We start from the raw sequence: 20,508 nt of genomic DNA on the forward strand, positions 1-20,508 counted from the left end.
ATCATTGAAGTTGAGGAACTATCTCTGATTAAAGCTAGAGACAGAACATGCTAACACTGTCAACACACCTATTAAGGCATGAGAACACCTGAAACCCATCATATAATGGTCACGTAGGCAATACACAACTTTGATAAGCACCAAATCAAAATTGTAAGTTGCTTATTAAAATTATGTGATTGCTGGGTTAATGTTACATAACGACATGTAACACTAATCAATACTTGAAATCTTAGTGTTGCATAAAAGCAAAACATGAAAAATTATAATACTTGTGGAAAAACAATATTTTTTGTAAAACACCTATCTCCTACATAACCTTGCTTAAAAGTATTAACAACCTGTACTTTAACTGCTTGAAATGACCGAGCACGTGAAAATGCAACATAAAGTTATCCATGACTAAAGCAAGCTCTACGTAAAAATATACCAACTTTCTCCTTTCTTGGCCTTGACTTTTATTTATAGTCAATGCATAAGACAATCTTAAAGGAAACTGGGTGCGTTTAATTTGAAAGGGTAGATTTGTATCATTTGGACAGAGGGACACTCTAGGAATTAACACACGATCACCTCTACGAATACCGGTAAGAGTTTCACAATTGATAACATTTGCACGCAGATTACGAACCATTAACCTTGTACCATTACAAATCAATATTGCATGATGTATGAGGGATTTGCCGCAAAGGTTGATTGCGGGGACAAACAGCAATATCTCCTGAAGTAGAAGGTGCCCCATCTTTACCAACAAAGATGGCAGCAACTTCCTGGTGCAAGAGTGCATTATACCTTCTGCGATCATTACCCTCGCGCATTACCATACTTACAACAGAAGGCTGTCTATTTTCCGCTGCTGCTCTGGCTGTTTTCTTCACGTTTCACTTCAGCCATATTTCGATAAGCTTCAGCATATGGAGAATCCCTGTTAAGAACATCTGCATTGTTGCACGATTACAATGAGCATGTGTTGGATTCTCAATACGGATGTTTAAGGCAGCTGCAGCCTCTACAATATACAATTAAATATATTGAGGTACTTTATTTTGAGGAGGTAATAAAGCACCATACCTGTGAAATAATTGACCACATATTCTAAAACAGGGTAGCCCATAACCTGGCGGTGATTGCATGTTTGCTGACAAAGTAGCAAAACTAAATGCATTATTGTATACTCTGATATACTTACGAAACTGTTTAGCTTGGGCAGAGTCGTTGCTTAACAATTCACGTATTTCAGCAGGAAATTGTAATATAGCAGGCAGGGCCACTTTGCCATTGTGACAACACTTAAAATGATTTTCATTATTAAATTTGATAGCTCCACAATGCTCACATAAAATATTAAACTCACCTGCAGAATGTGTAGGAGGTAAGACATTGTTAATTCTGGCTAACTTTAAGAAACATGGAACCCTAGCACGATGATGCAATAATTCTGCCCTACGCCTTACTGCTGCTTGCTGGGGTAATTCATTTTCTGTATTCGCACGATGACGTTGTGCATCTACCTGTTGGCGAGCATTAGCTTCATGAACATTTTCATTAGCACGTCTTTGGTTGTGCCATACTACATCTTGCTCCCTACGTTGTTGAGCTTGTTCTTAAGTTAAATTGGCAACCCTTGCCCTTTCACGTAAAGCATGCTCAGCCCTCCTTTGTGCACCAGCAACATCAACATCATTTTGCAATCGAGGAAGTCGATGGGCAATATTATTAAGATCCACATTTAAAATAGCATTTTTAGGTGGTGCATAGTTATGCTCAAACAAATGAAGAACAGGGACATGATTGTTGAGGTTCATATTTAATAAAGGATTTTGTGCGGGTGCATTAGCATAGTCATGCTCCAACAAATGAAAGTCGTTGAGATTCATGTTTCCCTAGTAGGCAGTATGAAATAAAAAAAGTTATAGCTAGCTAGGTACAACACTTTAGAAAATAGTGATGTATTTTTGTATGATTACCTAGCTAGCTAGGTAATATTAAGGAAACTACAAAGAAATGTAAAGAAACAAAACAGTAGTAATAGTTTTAAAAAAGACTGTGTATCAAAAAGGCCTTCTATTCTAAGAAGTAGGTATAAAAAGCAAGAAATATAGTTACAAAACTTTCCTTCACTACAATCGTCTTGCTCCGGATCCTATTCAAGATACCGATGTATTTTCATTTCAGCGGAGGCTATCAGAACTTCGAAAGTGCCAATCCGATAATAATCGCGGTAAATATAATAACAATAGAATTAATTTTATGGCGCTAGCTAATTGGTTTATTTTTATAAAAATTGACAGCTGCCCAATTTAACAGAGCGCGGGAAAACGAAGCCGGTGAAAACGGGGTCTGGCGTGGAATTTAAATAAAGCTGGAGGGCCGGGACGATTTTCCGCGTGTCTTTCGCTACTTGCTCCGCCATGTTGCGCAGAGACAGACAAAATACGGCTATTATTAAAGAAACTAGCCGAAGTCCCGTGGAAGAATTCACTTAATCTCTCATCAAGTCCTTGTTCTAAATAAATATAAAAAGAATTTGCCAATAGCTATAGCAACTTATAGCAATTTTTATTTTATTAAGGCATTATATATTTTTAGAACATAGACATGCTAAGAATATAATTAAGAATAGCGAGGATAGTATTTGTCAAGAAAGTTAAGAACATTTTTGTGACCTTTAAAAATCCAAATTACTGTGTTCTATGAGGTTAGACATATTCTTAGAATATTCTGAACTTCGGACCCATTGTTTAAAGTATATATATTCTTACAAAAAATGTTCTTAACTTTCTTGACAAATACTATCCTCGCTATTCTTAATTATATTTTTAGCATGTCTATGTTCTAAAAATATATAATGCCTTAATGAAATAAAGCTTGCTATAAGTTGCTATAGCTATTGGCAAATTCTTTTTATATTTATTTAGAACAAACAGATTAAGATATCTTTAACTGACCCTGAGTATATTCTTACAAATAAAATATGTCCAGGCTGAAGACAAAACATATTTAACTTCATATTAAAGGGAAAGTTTAGCTGGAAGCGTGTAAACGGCTTAAAAACGTTATTCACCTAAATTCATTTCTCTACCAGATAATCTAAACAACACACCTGCTTTGCTTTCGCTTTCTCAGTAGTAGCTAGCGTTCTCTGGATATTTCTGACAACAACATAAACTGTTTTATTCTCGCTCGACACAACAACAGTCGCTCTACAACAACAGTTTTGTTTTTTACATTTTAGATTCGAATTATCATTCGAATTCGATAGTTTTGTTAAAAAAGAAAGCAACCTCGGTCCCAGAACACAAAAATGATAGAAGAAACAATTAATAAACTTTAATCTAACCTCATGATGAGTAAACATTGTTTTGAATAACTTTTTCAGGATTACTTTGAAAAAGAGAACTTTCTTTGCTTCAGTTTTCATTTTTCAGTTGATAAACTTTGTTTCTGTGAGATACGGCGCACATGGTAAACCGGTTCTCGACGAACGCCTTAGGAGATATCAGGGATTAAAAAATTTTGCTGACATAAGCAAAGACCCGTCAAAACCTTAAAATTTTTTTTTAGAAATTTGTATACCTGTTGCCTTCATCGTATAGATCTTGAAACGCTGATCAAGAAAATGTATAGGATCATGCATCTTTGACAAATGGTTATGGAGATATTAGGGTTTAAAGGTTTTTTGATGACGTCATCAACTCGTCCATTATTCCGAAACGAATTCGGTGACACAGGTTGGAAAACTTACCCAAATTGGTCCCAGGTAGTCCTTAGTTACCCAAGCAGGAGATGACGTCAGTTATTTCCACCCGTTTCCAAGTTATTTAGCCTTAAATTTAAAAGTGCAATGCAATGGCTTCACTAATCTTAATATACTTTCCTTTGACGGGTGGTTCCCTGGGAAATAAAGCCCTTTTTCATTTTTTTTTCAATATTGAGTATTATATACTGTTGGAAAGGTTATTCTCTCAGCTATAAGGTGGTATAAATGGTTTTCCAAGGTCCTGCAATAATTTTGCAAATTTTACAGAAGTTTCTATACAGGTAGAACCTAAAATTTCGAAAATTTCCTAAGCAACGGTCCTTAGAAACTGATTTAGGCCAATATCTTTTTGTTAAAAAGTCGTAAGGGCGTGAAAATGCCGCCATTTTGACGCCAAAGGGCTGTTCTATCTTGCACGGCAAAGTTTTACTATAAGATATACACCGAAACCATCCTGAAGTGCTTTCAAAGTTAGAGCTCCTGGTGAAAGGTCATAAATTCTTCCTCCATTTTTTAAACACAAATAGCTTGATTCTTTTAACCAATTAAAGTCATGGCTAACAAGAAAAGTTATCAGAAGAGAAGATCAAGGAAGAAAAAAGGTTTTAATGGTGCAAATGTTACAGCCAGCAATACAACATTAAACGGAACATCTTCAGAACCAATCCAAGAACTCACCGAACCTGAACCGTCAACACAAACTGGAGCATCAGCTGCCAAATTAGATTGTAGTACTACCTCAGAAACAATTGAGAAAGAGTTTGTTGCTAACTGTAACATTATAATAGAGAGTGACTTGTTAATGTCTTTGATTTTTATGATAGGAAGATGCCCAGACTGTGCAGCTTCTGTAAGCGTGGAACATCTATTGCAAGCCAAAATGGGAATGGCTCATTTCCTTTTAATCTCATGTGCAGAATGCCCATGGAATTTGAAGTTTTGTTCTTCTAAAGAGTGTGATAAACCAGATCCAGTTAATGGCAGAAAAGGTTATGACATTAATAGAAGGACAGTAGTTGCATTTCGTGAGAATGGTATTGGTTTCAGCGGCATCGAAAAATTTTGCAGATGCATGAATATGCCACAACCAATGACAAAATCAACATTTGAAAACATTAATTCATTGGTCCACAATGCTTATGTACAGACTTCACATGAGTCCATGGCTACAGCAGCAAAAGAAGTGCATGAGAAAACAAAAAGAAATGACCCAAGTAGTGTTGATAAAGAGGATATCGCTAATATAGCTGTCAGCGGTGATGGCGCCTGGCAAAAGCGCGGATTTTCATCCCTTAATGGGGTAATGACATTGACCGCAGATGGAAAGTGTATTGACACTGAGGTTATGTCGAAAAAGTGTAAAGAGTGTGATGTTTGGGAAAAGACAAATGACACCCATTCTGAGAAGCATAAAGAGTGGAAAGAAAATCATGCTGCGTTTTGCTCTATCAACCATAGAGGCAGTTCTGGTGCCATGGAGATTACCGGCTTGAAACGTATTTACCATCGCTCTGTGAAAACTCACAAACTCCGATACACTTTTTACATTGGAGACGGAGACACAAAATCTTTTTGTGGAACTTTGTAGTACAAATCCCTACCCAGGACACAGCTTGAACAAAGGTGAATGTATCGGGCATGTACAGAAACGTGTCGGAACATTCATGGTCAAACACAAAACGTAAATGAGTCTCTCAACAATGTCATCTGGTCAAGATGCCCTAAAAGAGTTTATGTTGGAAATGCTGTTTTCAAAACAGCAGTAGCATCTGCAGTAATAGCATATAACAATGGAGAAACAGGACTGTTACCAGTATATTCCAAACTTGGTTTAGAACCTGGTTATTATACCGAAACTGGTTTTCGTAAAGCTAACACAAAACGTGTGAAAGAGTCAAACCGCAAGTCTACTGACAGAGTTAAAAATGACAGAAAAAGGCAGAGAGCTGCCAGAAAAGGTTATGAAGATAAGAATTTGCTTGAGGAAGGGAAACATATGGATATGGTGCTTTTGTTGGACTTTAATTATTAGTTTATGAACAGATTAGTTTTTTTTATACAAACTGTTTTTTTTCTTTTACCGATATTTCAAAACAAGATTTTTGCAGATTTTTGAACTCCTAACAAAGATAACTTTTCATTGGAACAAGCTTTTGAGCTGAAATTTTGAACATCAGTTCTTCATTCTATTTAGGAGGGACTGTGTGAATTAGTTTTTCAATTTTACTATTTTTTCTTCTCCTAGAATCTAGTATGTTGTCATTGATATTCTCTTTTCCGGAAAAGTCAAGTTTGGTGGCCAACCCGATGCGATTTAGATAAAAAATTAAAAAAGTAATTCACTCAGTCCCTTCAGCTACTCAATATTAACACATGTGCAAAGTTTTATCTTGATTGGAAAAGTCTACCTAGAGATATCCTTGTTAGGAGATACCATATGTTTTTAGCCTATAATTTGTTAATTATGCGCATAATTAGTGACGTCATCAAAAAAATTTAAAAAAAGAAATTTTTTTCTTCCTATTTTATTATGATACAACTTTGTGCCAAAGCATTTTGAAAAAAAACCATTTTTTGGAAAAAAATCCTTGTTTCCCAGGGAACCACCTTAATATTGCTCTAACGTCAAAGTTTGCTAATTTACAGAACAAATTTATAGGCGATGTTTGATGGACTTTGTCAAAGAAATTTTATCCACTTTGCAAAAGTCACAGACAGAACTGGCGTATATAGACTAGTCGATAAGGCCCGTGGAAAAATCCACTTAGGCAGAAGGACAATGGAAAAATAGGTTGTTTTAGATTTTTTGCTGACGTCAGCAGTGCAATTACAAAAATGTTTGGCGAAATTTAGTTTATTCGTTGCCTGTACTGTGCAGAGGTTTAAACGCTGACCAAGAAAATGTATATGATCATGTCTTTTTGATAAGCGGTTAATGAGATATAAGGGTTTTAAAATTTTGCTGACGTCAGCAATGGCCAGTCAAACCCCCAAAAAATTTTTTTAGAAATTTGTATACCTGCTGCCTTCATTGTATAGGTCTTGAAACGCTGATCAAGAAAATGTATAGGATTCCGTATTTTTGACAAACGGCTGCAGAGATATTAGGGTTTGAAGGTTTTTTGGTGACGTCATCAACCCGTCCATTCCGAAACGGATTCGGGGACCCAGGTTTGGGAAACTTACCCAAATTGGCCCCAGGTGGTCCCTAGTTACCTGCGCAGGAGATGACGTCAGTTATTTCCACCCGTTTCCAAGTTATTTAGCCTTAAATTTAAAAGTGCAATGCAATGGCTTCACTAATCTTAATATACTTTCCTTTGACGTCAATATTGCTTTAACGCCAAAGTTTGGTAATATACAGAACAAATTTTTAGACGATGTTTTATAGACTTTATCAAAGAAATTTTATCCACTTTGCAAAAGTCACAGACAGACAGAACTGGCGTATTATTATAGAGACTAGCCGAATTTCCGTGGAAGAATCCACTGAATCTCTTATTGAGTCCTTTTGAGGGGTGCCAAATAAAAACATAGAATTCAGTAATTTGAATTTTCAAAACTCACATTTCAACCTCGACCCCGGGCTCTTTGTCTCTTTTATAACGGGATGGCAAAAAGAGAAAAAAGGCCTGGGATCAAGGATGCTCACAATCTGCACACCGCTGAAACAAAACGTCTAAAAATATAAGCATGTGCAACAAAAAATAATAAAAAATATTATGAAATAAAAATGGAAAATGTCCAAAAAAGTCGAAGGCGTCTAACAACCGTTACGTAAAAAGTGAAGTACGCAAAAATATATACTTGCTTTGCCATTCCAGAAATACACCAGGGGAAAAAAGGATACCAAACATTAAAAAAAATCCAACATTTTTTAAAGTCATACAAAATCAGCTGTTTAGTCTATTGCAAACGTCAAATCTTCCAAAATTATACTCAAAATATAAGAAATTAATAGTTGAAAACACATAAAAGAGAAATATAAAAACTTGAATCATTTAGTATGTGATTATCTACCGAAATATTTCAATCCAAAATATTAAAAGAACAGACCCAAACTTATAGTTAAGAAAATCACGCATAAAATCAAAGAAGATAACAATGCAGCGTTTTCGAATTTAAGAATCGAATATATTTCAAACGGCAACGTAACAGATGTAAACATGGATTTAAGTTTAGGTTTTAGATTTAGGTTTTTTATAACGACATCAACACTGAATCACACAATTTGTAGTGTGAAAAACAGTAACAACGGAAAAATTACTTTATACATGTTTATGTAAATTCTTTTCTAGGATATACACGCTGTTTTTATAAGAATAGTGGGTTTAGTTTCAGCCTTGATGTTCTAAACTTCTTTGACAAATACTATCCTCATTTTTCTCAATATGTTCTTAACATGACTATGGCCTGAAAACATATAATGCCTGGATGAAAAAAAGCATGCTATAAGTTACTATGGCTAGCTAATGGCAATTCTACTACATGTAACGGCCCATTGCTTGGATAAAAAAAAGTTCAGTTCGTTTGATATACAATAAAAAAAGTAAACTTCTAATAAATTTTGTGCGTCATACAAATGTTCATATTTAAAACAAACTATTAAGCTTAGGCATATTTTTAGGATATTCTAAACTTCTGACCCATTTTTCAGAGTATGTACTTACAAAATAAGTGCTTAAAGAAAATATTTTCCGCCTCAAGACACAACAACAAACTTAATATTTAAGGAAAATTTAGCTCTGAAAGAAACGGACACCCGAATTCATTTCTCTACTAAATAATCTAAACAGCGAACCTACTTTTCTTTTACTTCTCAGTAGGTAGCTTGCTAGCGTTCTCCTAATAAAACTCCAATCAGTTTTTTACTATGAATACTGAACTTCGTTTCATCCCAAAGAAAATGAATTGAAGATGCATACAATTGCCTGAAACATTTCCAATCAGTTCTCTTTGTGATGTTAAATCATCGTACGTTAGAAACGTTTGACAACAACACAACAGTTTTTTTTTTTACATTTCAGATTAGAATTACATTCATATTTAAATCCAATAGAATTTCTATAAAAGGAAGCAACCTAGAACACAAAATTATAGAAAAACAAATATAAGCTTTAATCTAACCTCATGATGAGAAAACAAAGTTTGAAGTAACTTTTTCCAGGATTACTTTGAAAAACAGACAACCTTCTTCGCTCCGCTTTTCCTTTTTCAGTTGATAAACAACTTGTTTCCGTTAGATACGGCGTGAACATTAATCGGGGGGTAAAATTAAATTATTATATTTATAACGACTCCGTGGGGCTTTTAAAATAAAAACAAAACAAATAAAAACGTTTAAAAATAAAAAAAAATAGTTTCAATAAAATAAAGTAAAATAGAGTTTTATTTTTAAGGTAATAAGAAAGAAGAATTAAATGATTATATAGTAACCCCCTGATTTGCGTTTTTTTTAACTTGGTAAATTTTAGCGTAACGCCACGTCATAAATAAGTGACCCGTACTTTGCGTGTCGTGGACTCGCATGTTTACTCATACAAGCGTATTATTATATAGACTAGTCGATAAGGCCCGTGGAAAAATCCACTCAGGCAGGATAAAAAATTTGATGACGTCAGCAACCTATCCACTAAAAAAAATTTAGAATTTTGTTTTCACTTTGCCTCTATTGTGGAGAGCTTAAAGCGCTGATCAAGAAAATGTATATTATCATGTGCTTTTTATGAGCGGTTAATGAGATATAAGGGTTTAAAAATTTTGCTGACGTCCAGCAATGACCCCGTCAAAACAGAAATTTTTTTTATAAATTTGTATACCTGTTGCCTTCATCGTCTAGATCTTGAAACGCAGATCAAGAAAATGTATAGGATTATGTACTTTTGACAAACGGTTGCAGAGATATTAAGGTTTGAAGGTTTTTGATGACGTCATTAACCCGTCCATTCCGAAACGGATTCGGGGACCCAGATTTAGAAAACTTACCTAAATTTTTCCCAGGTGGTCCCTAGTTACCCACGCAGTGAAAAGCATTGACATCACCACCTCGTTTCCAAGTTATTTAGCCTCAAATTTTAGGTGAACTGTAATGGCTTCATTAATTTAATGTAGGATATTGACGTTAAAGTAGTGTTATTGACGTCGCGCCGTAACGTCAAAAACTTTAACAAATGAGACATGCATATTTCGGCAACTTCAAAGGAAAATGAACACTTCCACTTTGCCTGTCACAGAGACACGGAACTGGCGTATTATTATATAAGACTAGTCGATAAGGCCCGTGGAAAAATCCACTTAGACAGGATAACAGTAAAAATGAACCGTTTTTTAAATTTTGATGACGTCAGCTAGGATCTGTCAAGAGACAACATACTTTTTCTTGGAAATTTGTTTACTTGTTGCCCCTATTGTGTAGAGCTTGAATAGCTGATTAAAATAACGTATAGGGTCATTTGTTAAGGAGATATAAGGGTTTAAAAATTTTTCTGACGTCAGCAAAAACGAACAAATATGGAAAAAAATTATTCTAAGAAATTTATATACCCGTTGCCTTCATCGTATAGATCTCAAAACGCTGATCAAGAAAATGTATAGGATCATGTATCTTTGACAAACCCGTTGCAGAGATATTGAGGTTTAAAGATTTTCTGATGATGTCATCAACCCGTCCCTTCCGAAACGGATTGGGGGACCCAGGTTTGGGGAACTTACCCAAATTGGTCCTAGGTGGTCCCTAGTTACCCACGCGGTAAAAAATCATTGACGTCACCACCTCGTTTCCAAGTTATTTGACCTCAAAGTTTTAGGTGCACTAATCTTAATTAACTTTCCTTTGACGTCAATACTATTTAAACGTTAAAGTTTGGTACATTACAGAACAATTTTATAGGCGATGTTTTATAGAATTTTTTAAAGAAAATTGTAAAGAATATAATCCACTTTTCAAAAGTCACAGACAGAACTGGCGTATTATTATATAGAAGTTTATAAAGACCCGTGGCAATAGGACATTGAAAAAGTTGGTTATTTAAGACGTTTTGCTGACGTCAGCATTGCAAATCCAAAAAAATTAGAGAAATTTAGTTTATTCGTTGCCTGTAACGTGTAGAGGTTGAAACGCTGATCAAAATAATGTATAGGACGATATCTTCTCTACAAACGATTAAGGACATATAAGGGTTTAAAAATTTTGCTGACGTCAGCAATGGCCCGCTAAAAAGCAAAAAAAAATTTTTTCAGAAATTTATATCCCTGTTACCTTCATCGTATAGAACTTGAAACGATGATCAAGAAAATGTATAGGATCATGTACTTTTGACAAACGGTTGCAGAGATATTGGGGTTTAGAGGAGCTAGAGTAAGGGATGAATATAATACGGTTTTAGGTTTACGACGGTCAAACCCCTATTAAAAAACGCTGCTTTTAGACCCCTTAAAACAGCTGTGACGTCACAGATTTCATCATGCCTCAAATAAGTAAATACAAAGTTCATCATGCCTCAAATGAGTAATCACAGATTTCATCATGCCTCAAATGAGTAAACAACTGCTGATATCATGACGGCACTGGCGAATTTTTTTTCCGTACACGGTAGGCAGTATCATTGACCGTGGGCAGTATCATTTTAACCGTTGGCAGTATCTATTAATTTTTTCAATATTTTTCGGAAACCGGTCCTTTGACATGCTCAAGTGTTTGTACCGCAAATGCCCTCTTGTTATTGTGTCTGTTGTTTCATCACTAGTGACAATGATTCCAAGAGGCAGTGCTCCAACAAAAGAGTGTGTTACCATGAAGAATACTCGGAGATTGTATTCTTCCATACCACCACTTGAATCAAGAAATACTAGTTCTCCAGAACTTCTGATCTAAATACAAATAAGAATCATATATTTTCATGCTCAATGTTGGACACTTTAAAAGAGAAATTTTGAAGACTAACCTTCTCGTGTACTCTTTTCATAAGTGGAGTAATGATTACCAGGATAAAGGGATCATTCTGTTCAGCATCAAATTTCTGAGCTTTTATTGAAATATCCGAATCTTTGAGAGTTTCTTGCTCAACCAAAGCTAAAAAATATAACAAAATTTCAAAATTTCACGAATATATACTATATATACGTTATCAAACTGACATCAACATTGAAAAATACATAAAATGTATCATTGAAATAACAAAAATAGAATATACGAAAGCATTTAATGAACATACTATTCAACTTTTCAAACATTGTACTTGTATATTCTGTATATAAATAATTATAATCTGTGCGTCTGGGAAACACTGATCGGTCAGAGATGAACTTGTGAAAAGCTACTTCACTTTCATACGACTTTTTAGTTTTGGTCCAAATCTCTCGATAAGCTAACCCAGGAGTGAAGCCTCTTTCATATAGCTGAGTAATTTCAGCCACAACATCTGGCTTGATATCCTTAAAGGATAATGACTGTAGAGAATTTACTGGGTGATTATGAGTCCATTCCATTTCTAGCAAACAATTGTTATCACCTTCTTCTTTTTTATACTTCAGCACCAAGCTGAAGGGACAATCAGTGTTTTTGAATCTCTGACTGGGATTACATTTCATCTTCATTTTACTGTTCATTGTCGCTTGATACCGTGTGTTATGATGACATCTGAAGTATGTAAATTGCTTATACAGGCTTTTCTCACCAGTATATCTTGGTGTTAGCTTTCTCAACGTTTCATTTGTGTTGGATTGATAGCTTTTCACAAACTCTTCCTCAGAAGATATGGTACACTCAACAACAGCTTTAAATTTCTTGACTGATCCTTGTATATTACTAATCTTGAATTCGTTTTCATTAAAAGGAAGAATATCTGATACTACAGCTTTCAGTTCATCAGTGTTTTCAACATTTATAAAACGGGAACGAAACGATCTAAGTGTTGCAGACATTTTTCAAGTATTAGCTAGCAACTATAAAAATGAATGAATATTTTTAAGATATGTATAATCCGATATAACACACAGCAAGAATATAACAATACCAGCAACAGTGAGAAAATGAGTTGTAAACAAACTGTGTCTGTTATGTACAAAACTTCAGAAACAACAAGATGAGAGAGTTTTGAGTATGGAACCAAGAAGCTAGAAATATGTCAAAAGATGTTAACATAACTATTAAAATCGTCAACTGATATTGAATAGCTTCTGCGCTTTATATTCATTATAAGGTTACTCAGAAGACAAAATGTAAACACTATGTTCGTCCGCTCTGCACTGCTAAACTACCATCTTGATTTGATTTTTTCGGCTATTTCGGCATGATACTGCCAACGGTTAAAATGATACTGCCCACGGTCAATGATACTGCCTACCGTGTACGGAAAAAAAATTTGCGACGGCACTCGACAAAAACTGCTGACATCAACAAATCTGTTTGAGTAGGGAAATTCCCTACTCAAATTGCGACCGTTGTTAGTTGAAGTCTGAATGTACGTATAATAAATGTTAAACAACAAGACACCGCAAGATTGTTACACACTTTTTATACTTTTAACGTTTTTTGTAGGTGTGGGAGATGTCCTAGCCCTCACCTCTACCGCGCTTGTGATAGTTGCCCTAGCCCTCACCTCCACCGAACTTGTTCTGAAAGGTATGAAAGAAGAAGAAGAGGGCGGGAGGGTTATCAACGCTATAGTAAAGAGAATTGACGATCTAGAAGAAATGGTGCGCAAAAAACTAAATAAATAAGAATTGTTGCGAGAAAAACAAACGTATAACTGGTATAATAAATGTCAAGCAACAAGACATCGCTGGATTGGTACGCAAATTTTATGGTTGTAACGTTTTTTGGAGGTGTTGGAGCTGCCCTAGCCCTCACCTCTTTCGCACTTGTGATGAAAAGTGAGAAAGAAGAATAGTGCGAGATTGATATTAACGCTCTAGTAGAGAGAATTAAAGAACTAGAAGAAACAAATGGACAAACTGCGACAAGAAGCTAAAGCCTTAGGTCTCAAAGGGTACTCTACGCTGAAGCGAATAGACCTTATTGAGGCCATACGCAAAGTCAAGTATAAGGATGCGTCGACACAAACGGACGGACCGTACTGCGAACCTTGTACTAAAATTGCATGGGAGAAAAATCTTGAACAATATTTGAGGGATCTCGCTAAAAAACAGCGACGTGTCGTACATGATGGCGACTTGCTCATAGATCAAGATACAGGAGAAGTGATCGTCTAGTATGTTGACCAACATATTAGACTCTGTAAGCGGGTGGAGACTCTAAGTAGCGCTGGCAGACTGCGCAGATTGCAGTTTTTTAAAAATTTCATCTTTGGCTTCTTGCCTGCCCTGTGCCACCAACTCTCCGCGTTCATTCTCGTTGATGGATTTCACAGCTTTTTTCGTTCGTTGTCGGATCTGCTCCTTGAGTATCATGTAGCGTTGCTTCTCCTGCATGATCCATGTAAACTCGTAGTCTGAAATTGTACCATCTTGGATCGCTCTGGAAATCTTATCATAGGCAGTGTCTAGTTTTGATTCAGCTAGGAGTTTGATGCATTCGTGCTTGTGCACCTTATACTGTATCCGTTTGGAAGCATTCTTGAGACCTACTTGGCCCATACCCACTGCAAGAGCCGCGGCAGAGATAGGAAAATGCGGATCCTAGGACAGCGATTAATATATTCTGTGCCACTCCACGTCAATTTATAGATCATCCACGTCAAATCAACGATAGAAGAGTCCATAAAATCCATGTGCACTTTACCACTTTACGTCAAATAAGCGGGCATGCTCTATAATATCTGTCCAAAACCCCCTCCCCCGCCGTGTCCCCCGGGCCCCCTCCCCGTCCCATGGGTCCCTACCCACCCTCATCTGTCGTGCCCTATAATTTATAGTGTTATGTGTGTGTCTATCTTTACCAGAAACAAGTAAAGATGATTGCAATGTTGCAAGGTTTAGCGCCACATAATGTCATAACTGAAGAATTGATTTTGATGATTCTTTTGAGATTGTTTGAGACCATTTGATCTGACAAAGGCATCACCATTCCAACCATAATCCTTCAATTCATAACAAAGTCTTGCGGGCAACCATGTCTTATATTTATTTCCCATTCTATCTTGAACCTCCGCATACATAGATTTTTCAGAAAGAGCACCAGGCCTTGATATTTCCATCTCTTTCACATATTTAACAAGGTAAATATCGTTTTTAGGCAGCTCTCTCCACTTTATGATCGGAGAGTAACTTGTTCTATGTTTTGTTCAAATTCTTCAACTGTTGGAAAAGCCATCGTGTTTATATTCACGATTACATCTCTTTATACCACTTTATAGATTCTATCGGAAAGCAGTTTTTGTTATCTACCATCTGTCAATCAAACGCTTATAACAATAGGATTTTACATATTTTACATATTTTACATACCAGAAAGTTGTTTACATAAGAAAAAAGTTAAAACGAAAGTAGCCGTTGCTAAGGATATTTGGTATGTAAGGAATGCATTGTTTCTCTATTGTTATTCTGGCTTGATTGACATTTAATTGACGTCATTCTTTATCTAAACAAATACCATATGAAATAACCTGTTGTCATAACAATCACAAGAGCGATCTTCTCATCTTCGTGTGTAGGAGGAGTATCTTTGTGGTAAGGTGCAGTAATAAGTTTATCTATAGTATCCACGTGGTGTACGGTGATGTGTTTATCAGGATGATCGGGTGTTACAGGCTTCTTTTTAGTTATCTTATGCGATTCGGTAACATTGACCTTTCGATTGATACCAATGGTAAGATCTTCACCCGATATCAAAATCTTGTTGTTGTAACCTACCACCCCTGTCTTAATTCTGAGATTCATGTCACTAGGTAACATATAAATACCTTGTCCAACCGAATAATCAACCTTACTTGAAGCGTAGTTTAACGTATCCTGATAACGTTTAATGTCCTCCTGAATATCAACCCTACGGTTAACAATGTCTTCAAGGTTATTCATAAAAACTCTTTGGGCGGTCAGAGCACTTGAATCATTACCAAGGATGGAGGAGCGTGCCGAGGCCTGAGAACTAAGAACAAGATAGGCATAGGCCCTAACACTGCTTGAGATCTTCACAAGGCCCGTTTTTGTAAATCCATCGGATTTTTCCACAATCCACCGCGTCATGGAGTCGTTGGTGAAATAACTCAACCCGGGAGTTGGATAGTCTTTACGTCTTTTTTGATATGAAGTGAAAAAGTACTGACCTCTGTATTTCATGGGGTTGGAATCAACATCATACTCACCACAGATTTTTAGAAATTCCTCATTTGAATAGGGATTGTCATATTGATTAAAACTATCTTCAAAGGGTAGAGGTGTCTGCAGACGCTTAATGATTCGTCTAATGTGATAATACACATGAAAACGATATATTGACCTGACCATAGATCTACCATCCTTCAGGTGTTCGGAACTTACCCCACAGGCACTTGAAGCACACCAAGTGGCGAAATTTAGCTGGGTTTGCCATAGTCTAAAAGGTTGATCATTCCAAATTCTCATACGTTGCGCGTTATGACTAAGTTCATAATTGGTAAAAATATTAGGAAAGGAAGCGGGGAAAGAGCCACTTTCAGACACAATAATGGCCTGTTTGTACAGATCCCTAGCGCCCAATATTTGAAGATCCCGCCCTCCATTTGGCTTATATGCCGCATTCGGATTATATCTGAAAATATCATCCATTCTTTGATTTAAATATATTCACAATCTCTAATATAATAATGTATATCACAATAAAGGACGTAAATAGCGAGAAGAAAATCTATTTGTATCAACCGATAGACAACTCACATGGTACAAAGGAGGTTGCGATCGTGGAGACGTTTTCAGATAATGTCACATATGTAGCTACAGCTCCAATAGATATACCCTTGGCCGATGGAGTTACCACGGTTAGGTTACAACAGGGTCAGCACTACACAGGGAGGGAGTTAAATTCAATCGTGAGAGGTGATGTAAAATCAACACAACTAGCTAGAAACTCTAAGTTGAGTAAAATATTCAATATGGAGGGTGTAACGGAACTACATTTTAATCTTAATGAATTGGATAACTCGTTAAATCTTAAAGATGGTGAATATAGCAACAACCTGATGACATATCATATATCCGAGTATGGTGGTGATTTTACATATATTGAACCGAAAAATCCGCAATATAAGAAACTAAAGAAAGGTTTACTTCAATCACTTACCATGAGAGTCACAGGTCAGGATGGTAAGGTGTTATGGGGTGGTATGAAGACAACAGTTACCATTCACATAAGAGATACGGCGTACAGATGATACCGTAGCATTAACCGAATTAAAGTAAAATAAAATAAAAGTAATATGGAATAGCATGGAATACGGGAAAAAGTTAAACCCAGAGCGTTCACTTAGGATCGCACATGGCGTAAAAGGAACGCATCAAAAAGTAATTGTCACTCACAACCCAAGTGAGATTGATCAGAACCAGTTACTCCTGATTAGGTTCCCTAATTTAGGTAACGATGATGTCATTGTTCCTGGTACTTCGAAAATAAGTTTCGACGTTGAACTCGAGTCAAAAGTCGACACGAAGAGAACATTGGTCTCTAACATAGGGAGGGCAATTGTTAAAAAGCTAGCTATCAAGTTCGAGGGTACCGAGATTCTGAGCATTGATGACTTTGATCTTTTCGGGTGCTACAGAGATTTATGGCTAACCAAGTCCGAAAAAAGAAATGCAATAAGACAAGGTATCATCTTTGATGAAGGGTGTACAGAAAACTGTATGAAACTGAGAGTTGGAGCCGCGGATAAAGACGCATCAGAGGTAGCGGACAAAGCTATTTATGATGCATACAAAAACAAGTTCACCATACCACTAGATTTTGAAATGTTAGATAGCACGATCCCATATTATCAGGCTGGATTAGGTAATAGGCTGTGTTATGAGATAACATTCAACAATTATGACAGGGTAGTATTATCAACACCAACCAAACCTTCCGGTGCCACATCGGCACCCGCGCCGGATGCTAAATACAAAATCTCCAACATATCTCTCGAATATGAGATTGTGACACAACCCACACTCGCCAGATTCATTTCAAATGAATACCAAAACATGGCCGTACTCTATGACAGATTTCTGAGACATAGACAAATTAGGGTGGATAAGTCGGACACAACGTGGAATTGGTCATTCAATACATTGTGCAAGTCCCTGAAGGGTATATTGGTTCTGTTTGAGGAAGAGAAAGCTTACAAACGAGATACCGGTAGGTTCTACAATCCTAAGATCAAAAAGGTATCCGCCATAGTTGAGGGTAAGCCTAACCAACTTTTCGCTCAGGGGATGCAACCGTTTGAGCATTATGGTGAAATATGCAAGTATTTCGCAGAGGGCAAGCAAAAGGACAGCAACGCCGGTGAAATACAGAAACATCTGCAACTACATGATGTGAAGGTCGCGGACTACCTAACCACGAAATATGCTCTATGGCTGGATTTCAGAACCATAGATGAAAACTCACTGCACGGGACCGGCCGACGGATTGAAAATGCGAGCGAGGGGATCACACTGCAAGTTGAAAAGACGGCCGAAACCGCGGGATCCTTAAACGCTTACATATATCTAATCATGGATGCTCAATTAAATATTCAAAACGGTGAAATTATGGATGTACTATATTAAGATGGACTACATGAAAGATCCTCACACGGCACTATTCGTCGGTCCAACGGGCTGCGGAAAATCCAAACGCGTAGTAACACTGCTGGAGAGTGAATACTTTGATCACTTCGATTTTATTGTGATTATATGTCCAACATTAAGATGGAACAAGACATATATGGGGAGTAACTGGTTCTGGAGGGATAGATATGTGATTCTAATTGAGCCCAGAGGTATGTTGTATGAATGGATTCAAAAGATGACGGATTTCTGTGCCGGATACAAAACATTATTCCTGATCGACGATATAATCGCAGATGAGAAACTGGACAAAAAGAGGCAACCGCTTCTGGAGCTGGCCATCAGCGGTCGGCATCGAAACCACACCATGTGGCTACTCACACAATCATACACCGCGATACCGAAGAACTTACGAAGGCAGGCAAAAATGTTATATGTGTGGTATCCGAAGGACAGACATGATCTCGCAACCATCCACGAAGAGAATGATGTCATTGAATCATCGGAGATCCAGAAGGTTAAGGAAAGGCTGAAAGATGGCAAATATACACATTTAGTCATGAGGATGGAACATCCAAGAACTCACGTGATTTGCTAGAATGGACATTTTTTTGTTATAAGAGTCTTGTAACAAATCTATAGGAAAACTACAGCATAGTACTGTAGTACCATGATAGAATATATAAATTTCATATTACTGGTGATAGCTGTAGTGCTATTGCTGGTATTGGTTAGTTTTTGCCTTTTTTGTATTAAAAAATACCTATCGCTATTGAAAATGGCTGAAAACGCAATTGGCAACATAATTTTTATCGATGAACAGGATGCCCGGGATGATGGGAAGAGACAAAAATTGCTCGAGTGTGTGCTGACCGGAAATAGTAAGTTATATCTTGGTAAGATGTATACGGAGGCGGAGATCCAGAAGCTCAAGAATGATGAGGTTGATAAACTGTTCACCATATACGAGGCTAAACTATCCGGTCAAATGGTAAAGTCTTTGGGACAGTCAATAATCCACATGTACTCCATGGGCGCCTGTACAGCTCTCGGTATAAAAAATCAAAAAGCTCTGAGTGATGACCTGGAGAATGATCCATTCCTAAACTCGGCACTCCAAAGGTTCACATGTGATCTATATTATAAGTTCGGATCACTACTATCACCAATCAGTGTAGGTTTAATAACAGGTAAGCATTATATCGCGGGAAAAAATTTAAACAATATCGATACGGATACTAAAGATGTCGGATACTCCAGTTCAGGTGACAACGAAGAACCCTAAAAAGGTTGAGGCCGGTAAGAGGCTGGCTGAATTCAATCGTAAAAATAGGGAAGAATATAAAAGATTGCTCATGGCACAGACGGAGGTACAGTCGGCACCTCAGACACAAACCCGGCCGGCACCTCAGACACACTCGGCACCTCAGACACACTCAGCACCTCAGACACAGTTGGAGGATCCTAAGGATATTGTCATCGAGGATTCCGTGACAGATGGCCCCAAACACGGCGGAGTGAACTACACAATAATGGGTGGTGGTGGAGTGATAGTACTTGTCTTATTTGGTGCTTATTTCGTCTATAAAAATAAGGACAAAAATATTAAGGTGAAGGGTACCCCACCAAGTAACTCAGGTAATAAAAAAACTATGAGAATAAGTAAGCTTGAAATGGAATAAAGGGATAATATCGCGATACTATAATCTTGAAGTAAATATAAGACATGGATAAGAAAAGTATAGTCAACGATATTTATAAAGCATCGGTCGTATGCGTTTTCGCTGTAGGCTATTCAATGCTCGGGAAAAAGGTATTAAAAATGACACCACCCTCAATTCAGAAGTTTGACCTGGAAGATACCGGAAAGCTTGTAGCCATAGTCGCCGCAAGTGAAATGACAAGAGAATATCTAGTTAAGCAAAAAATTATACCTGAAACTATAAATATATAATGTTGCGAATACTGGAATGGTTGGTCTGGGTTTTATGCCAGCGCAAGAAAGTTGAGAGGATTTTACCCAAGGTGGAATACATCGATACCGAGGTCATAGACGACTCTGATGT

General features: G+C 36.9%; 3 protein-coding genes across 5 annotated transcripts in view; 1 reads left to right on the forward strand and 2 right to left on the reverse strand.

Moving 5' to 3' along the window:
• Window positions 1-9,332, reverse strand: part of LOC130662675 (uncharacterized) — a 59,760-nt gene extending 50,428 nt beyond the window's left edge. For all 3 annotated transcript variants that reach the window (XM_057461584.1, XM_057461583.1, XM_057461585.1), the window contains exon 1: window positions 8,888-9,332. The gene's annotated coding sequence lies outside the window, so the exon portion shown is untranslated. The remainder of the gene's footprint in view (window positions 1-8,887) is intronic.
• LOC130662677 (uncharacterized) lies at window positions 2,974-9,097 on the forward strand. Its single transcript, XM_057461587.1, has one exon. It carries the CDS (start codon window positions 4,314-4,316, stop codon window positions 5,346-5,348), a length of 1,035 nt encoding a protein of 344 aa, XP_057317570.1. The 5' UTR covers window positions 2,974-4,313; the 3' UTR covers window positions 5,349-9,097.
• A 1,177-nt stretch (window positions 9,333-10,509) lies between the features above and the next one.
• On the reverse strand, window positions 10,510-13,104 carry LOC130662680 (uncharacterized). The gene is made up of 2 exons (XM_057461590.1): window positions 11,704-13,104; window positions 10,510-11,629 (listed from the first exon to the last, which is right to left on the reverse strand). The coding sequence occupies exon 1, from the start codon at window positions 12,680-12,682 to the stop codon at window positions 11,873-11,875; it is 810 nt and encodes a 269-aa protein (XP_057317573.1). The 5' UTR covers window positions 12,683-13,104; the 3' UTR covers window positions 10,510-11,629; window positions 11,704-11,872.
• Between the last annotated feature and the right edge of the window lie 7,404 nt (window positions 13,105-20,508).

This window comes from Hydractinia symbiolongicarpus, chromosome 10 (assembly GCF_029227915.1).
Source record: "Hydractinia symbiolongicarpus strain clone_291-10 chromosome 10, HSymV2.1, whole genome shotgun sequence".
NCBI lineage: Eukaryota > Metazoa > Cnidaria > Hydrozoa > Anthoathecata > Hydractiniidae > Hydractinia > Hydractinia symbiolongicarpus.

Bases quoted from the DNA above. Each gene is read 5' to 3' on its own strand.
- LOC130662677 (XM_057461587.1), top strand. From the start codon at position 4,314: ATGGCTAACAAGAAAAGTTATCAGAAGAGAAGATCAAGGAAGAAAAAA.
- LOC130662680 (XM_057461590.1), bottom strand. From the start codon at position 12,682: ATGTCTGCAACACTTAGATCGTTTCGTTCCCGTTTTATAAATGTTGAA.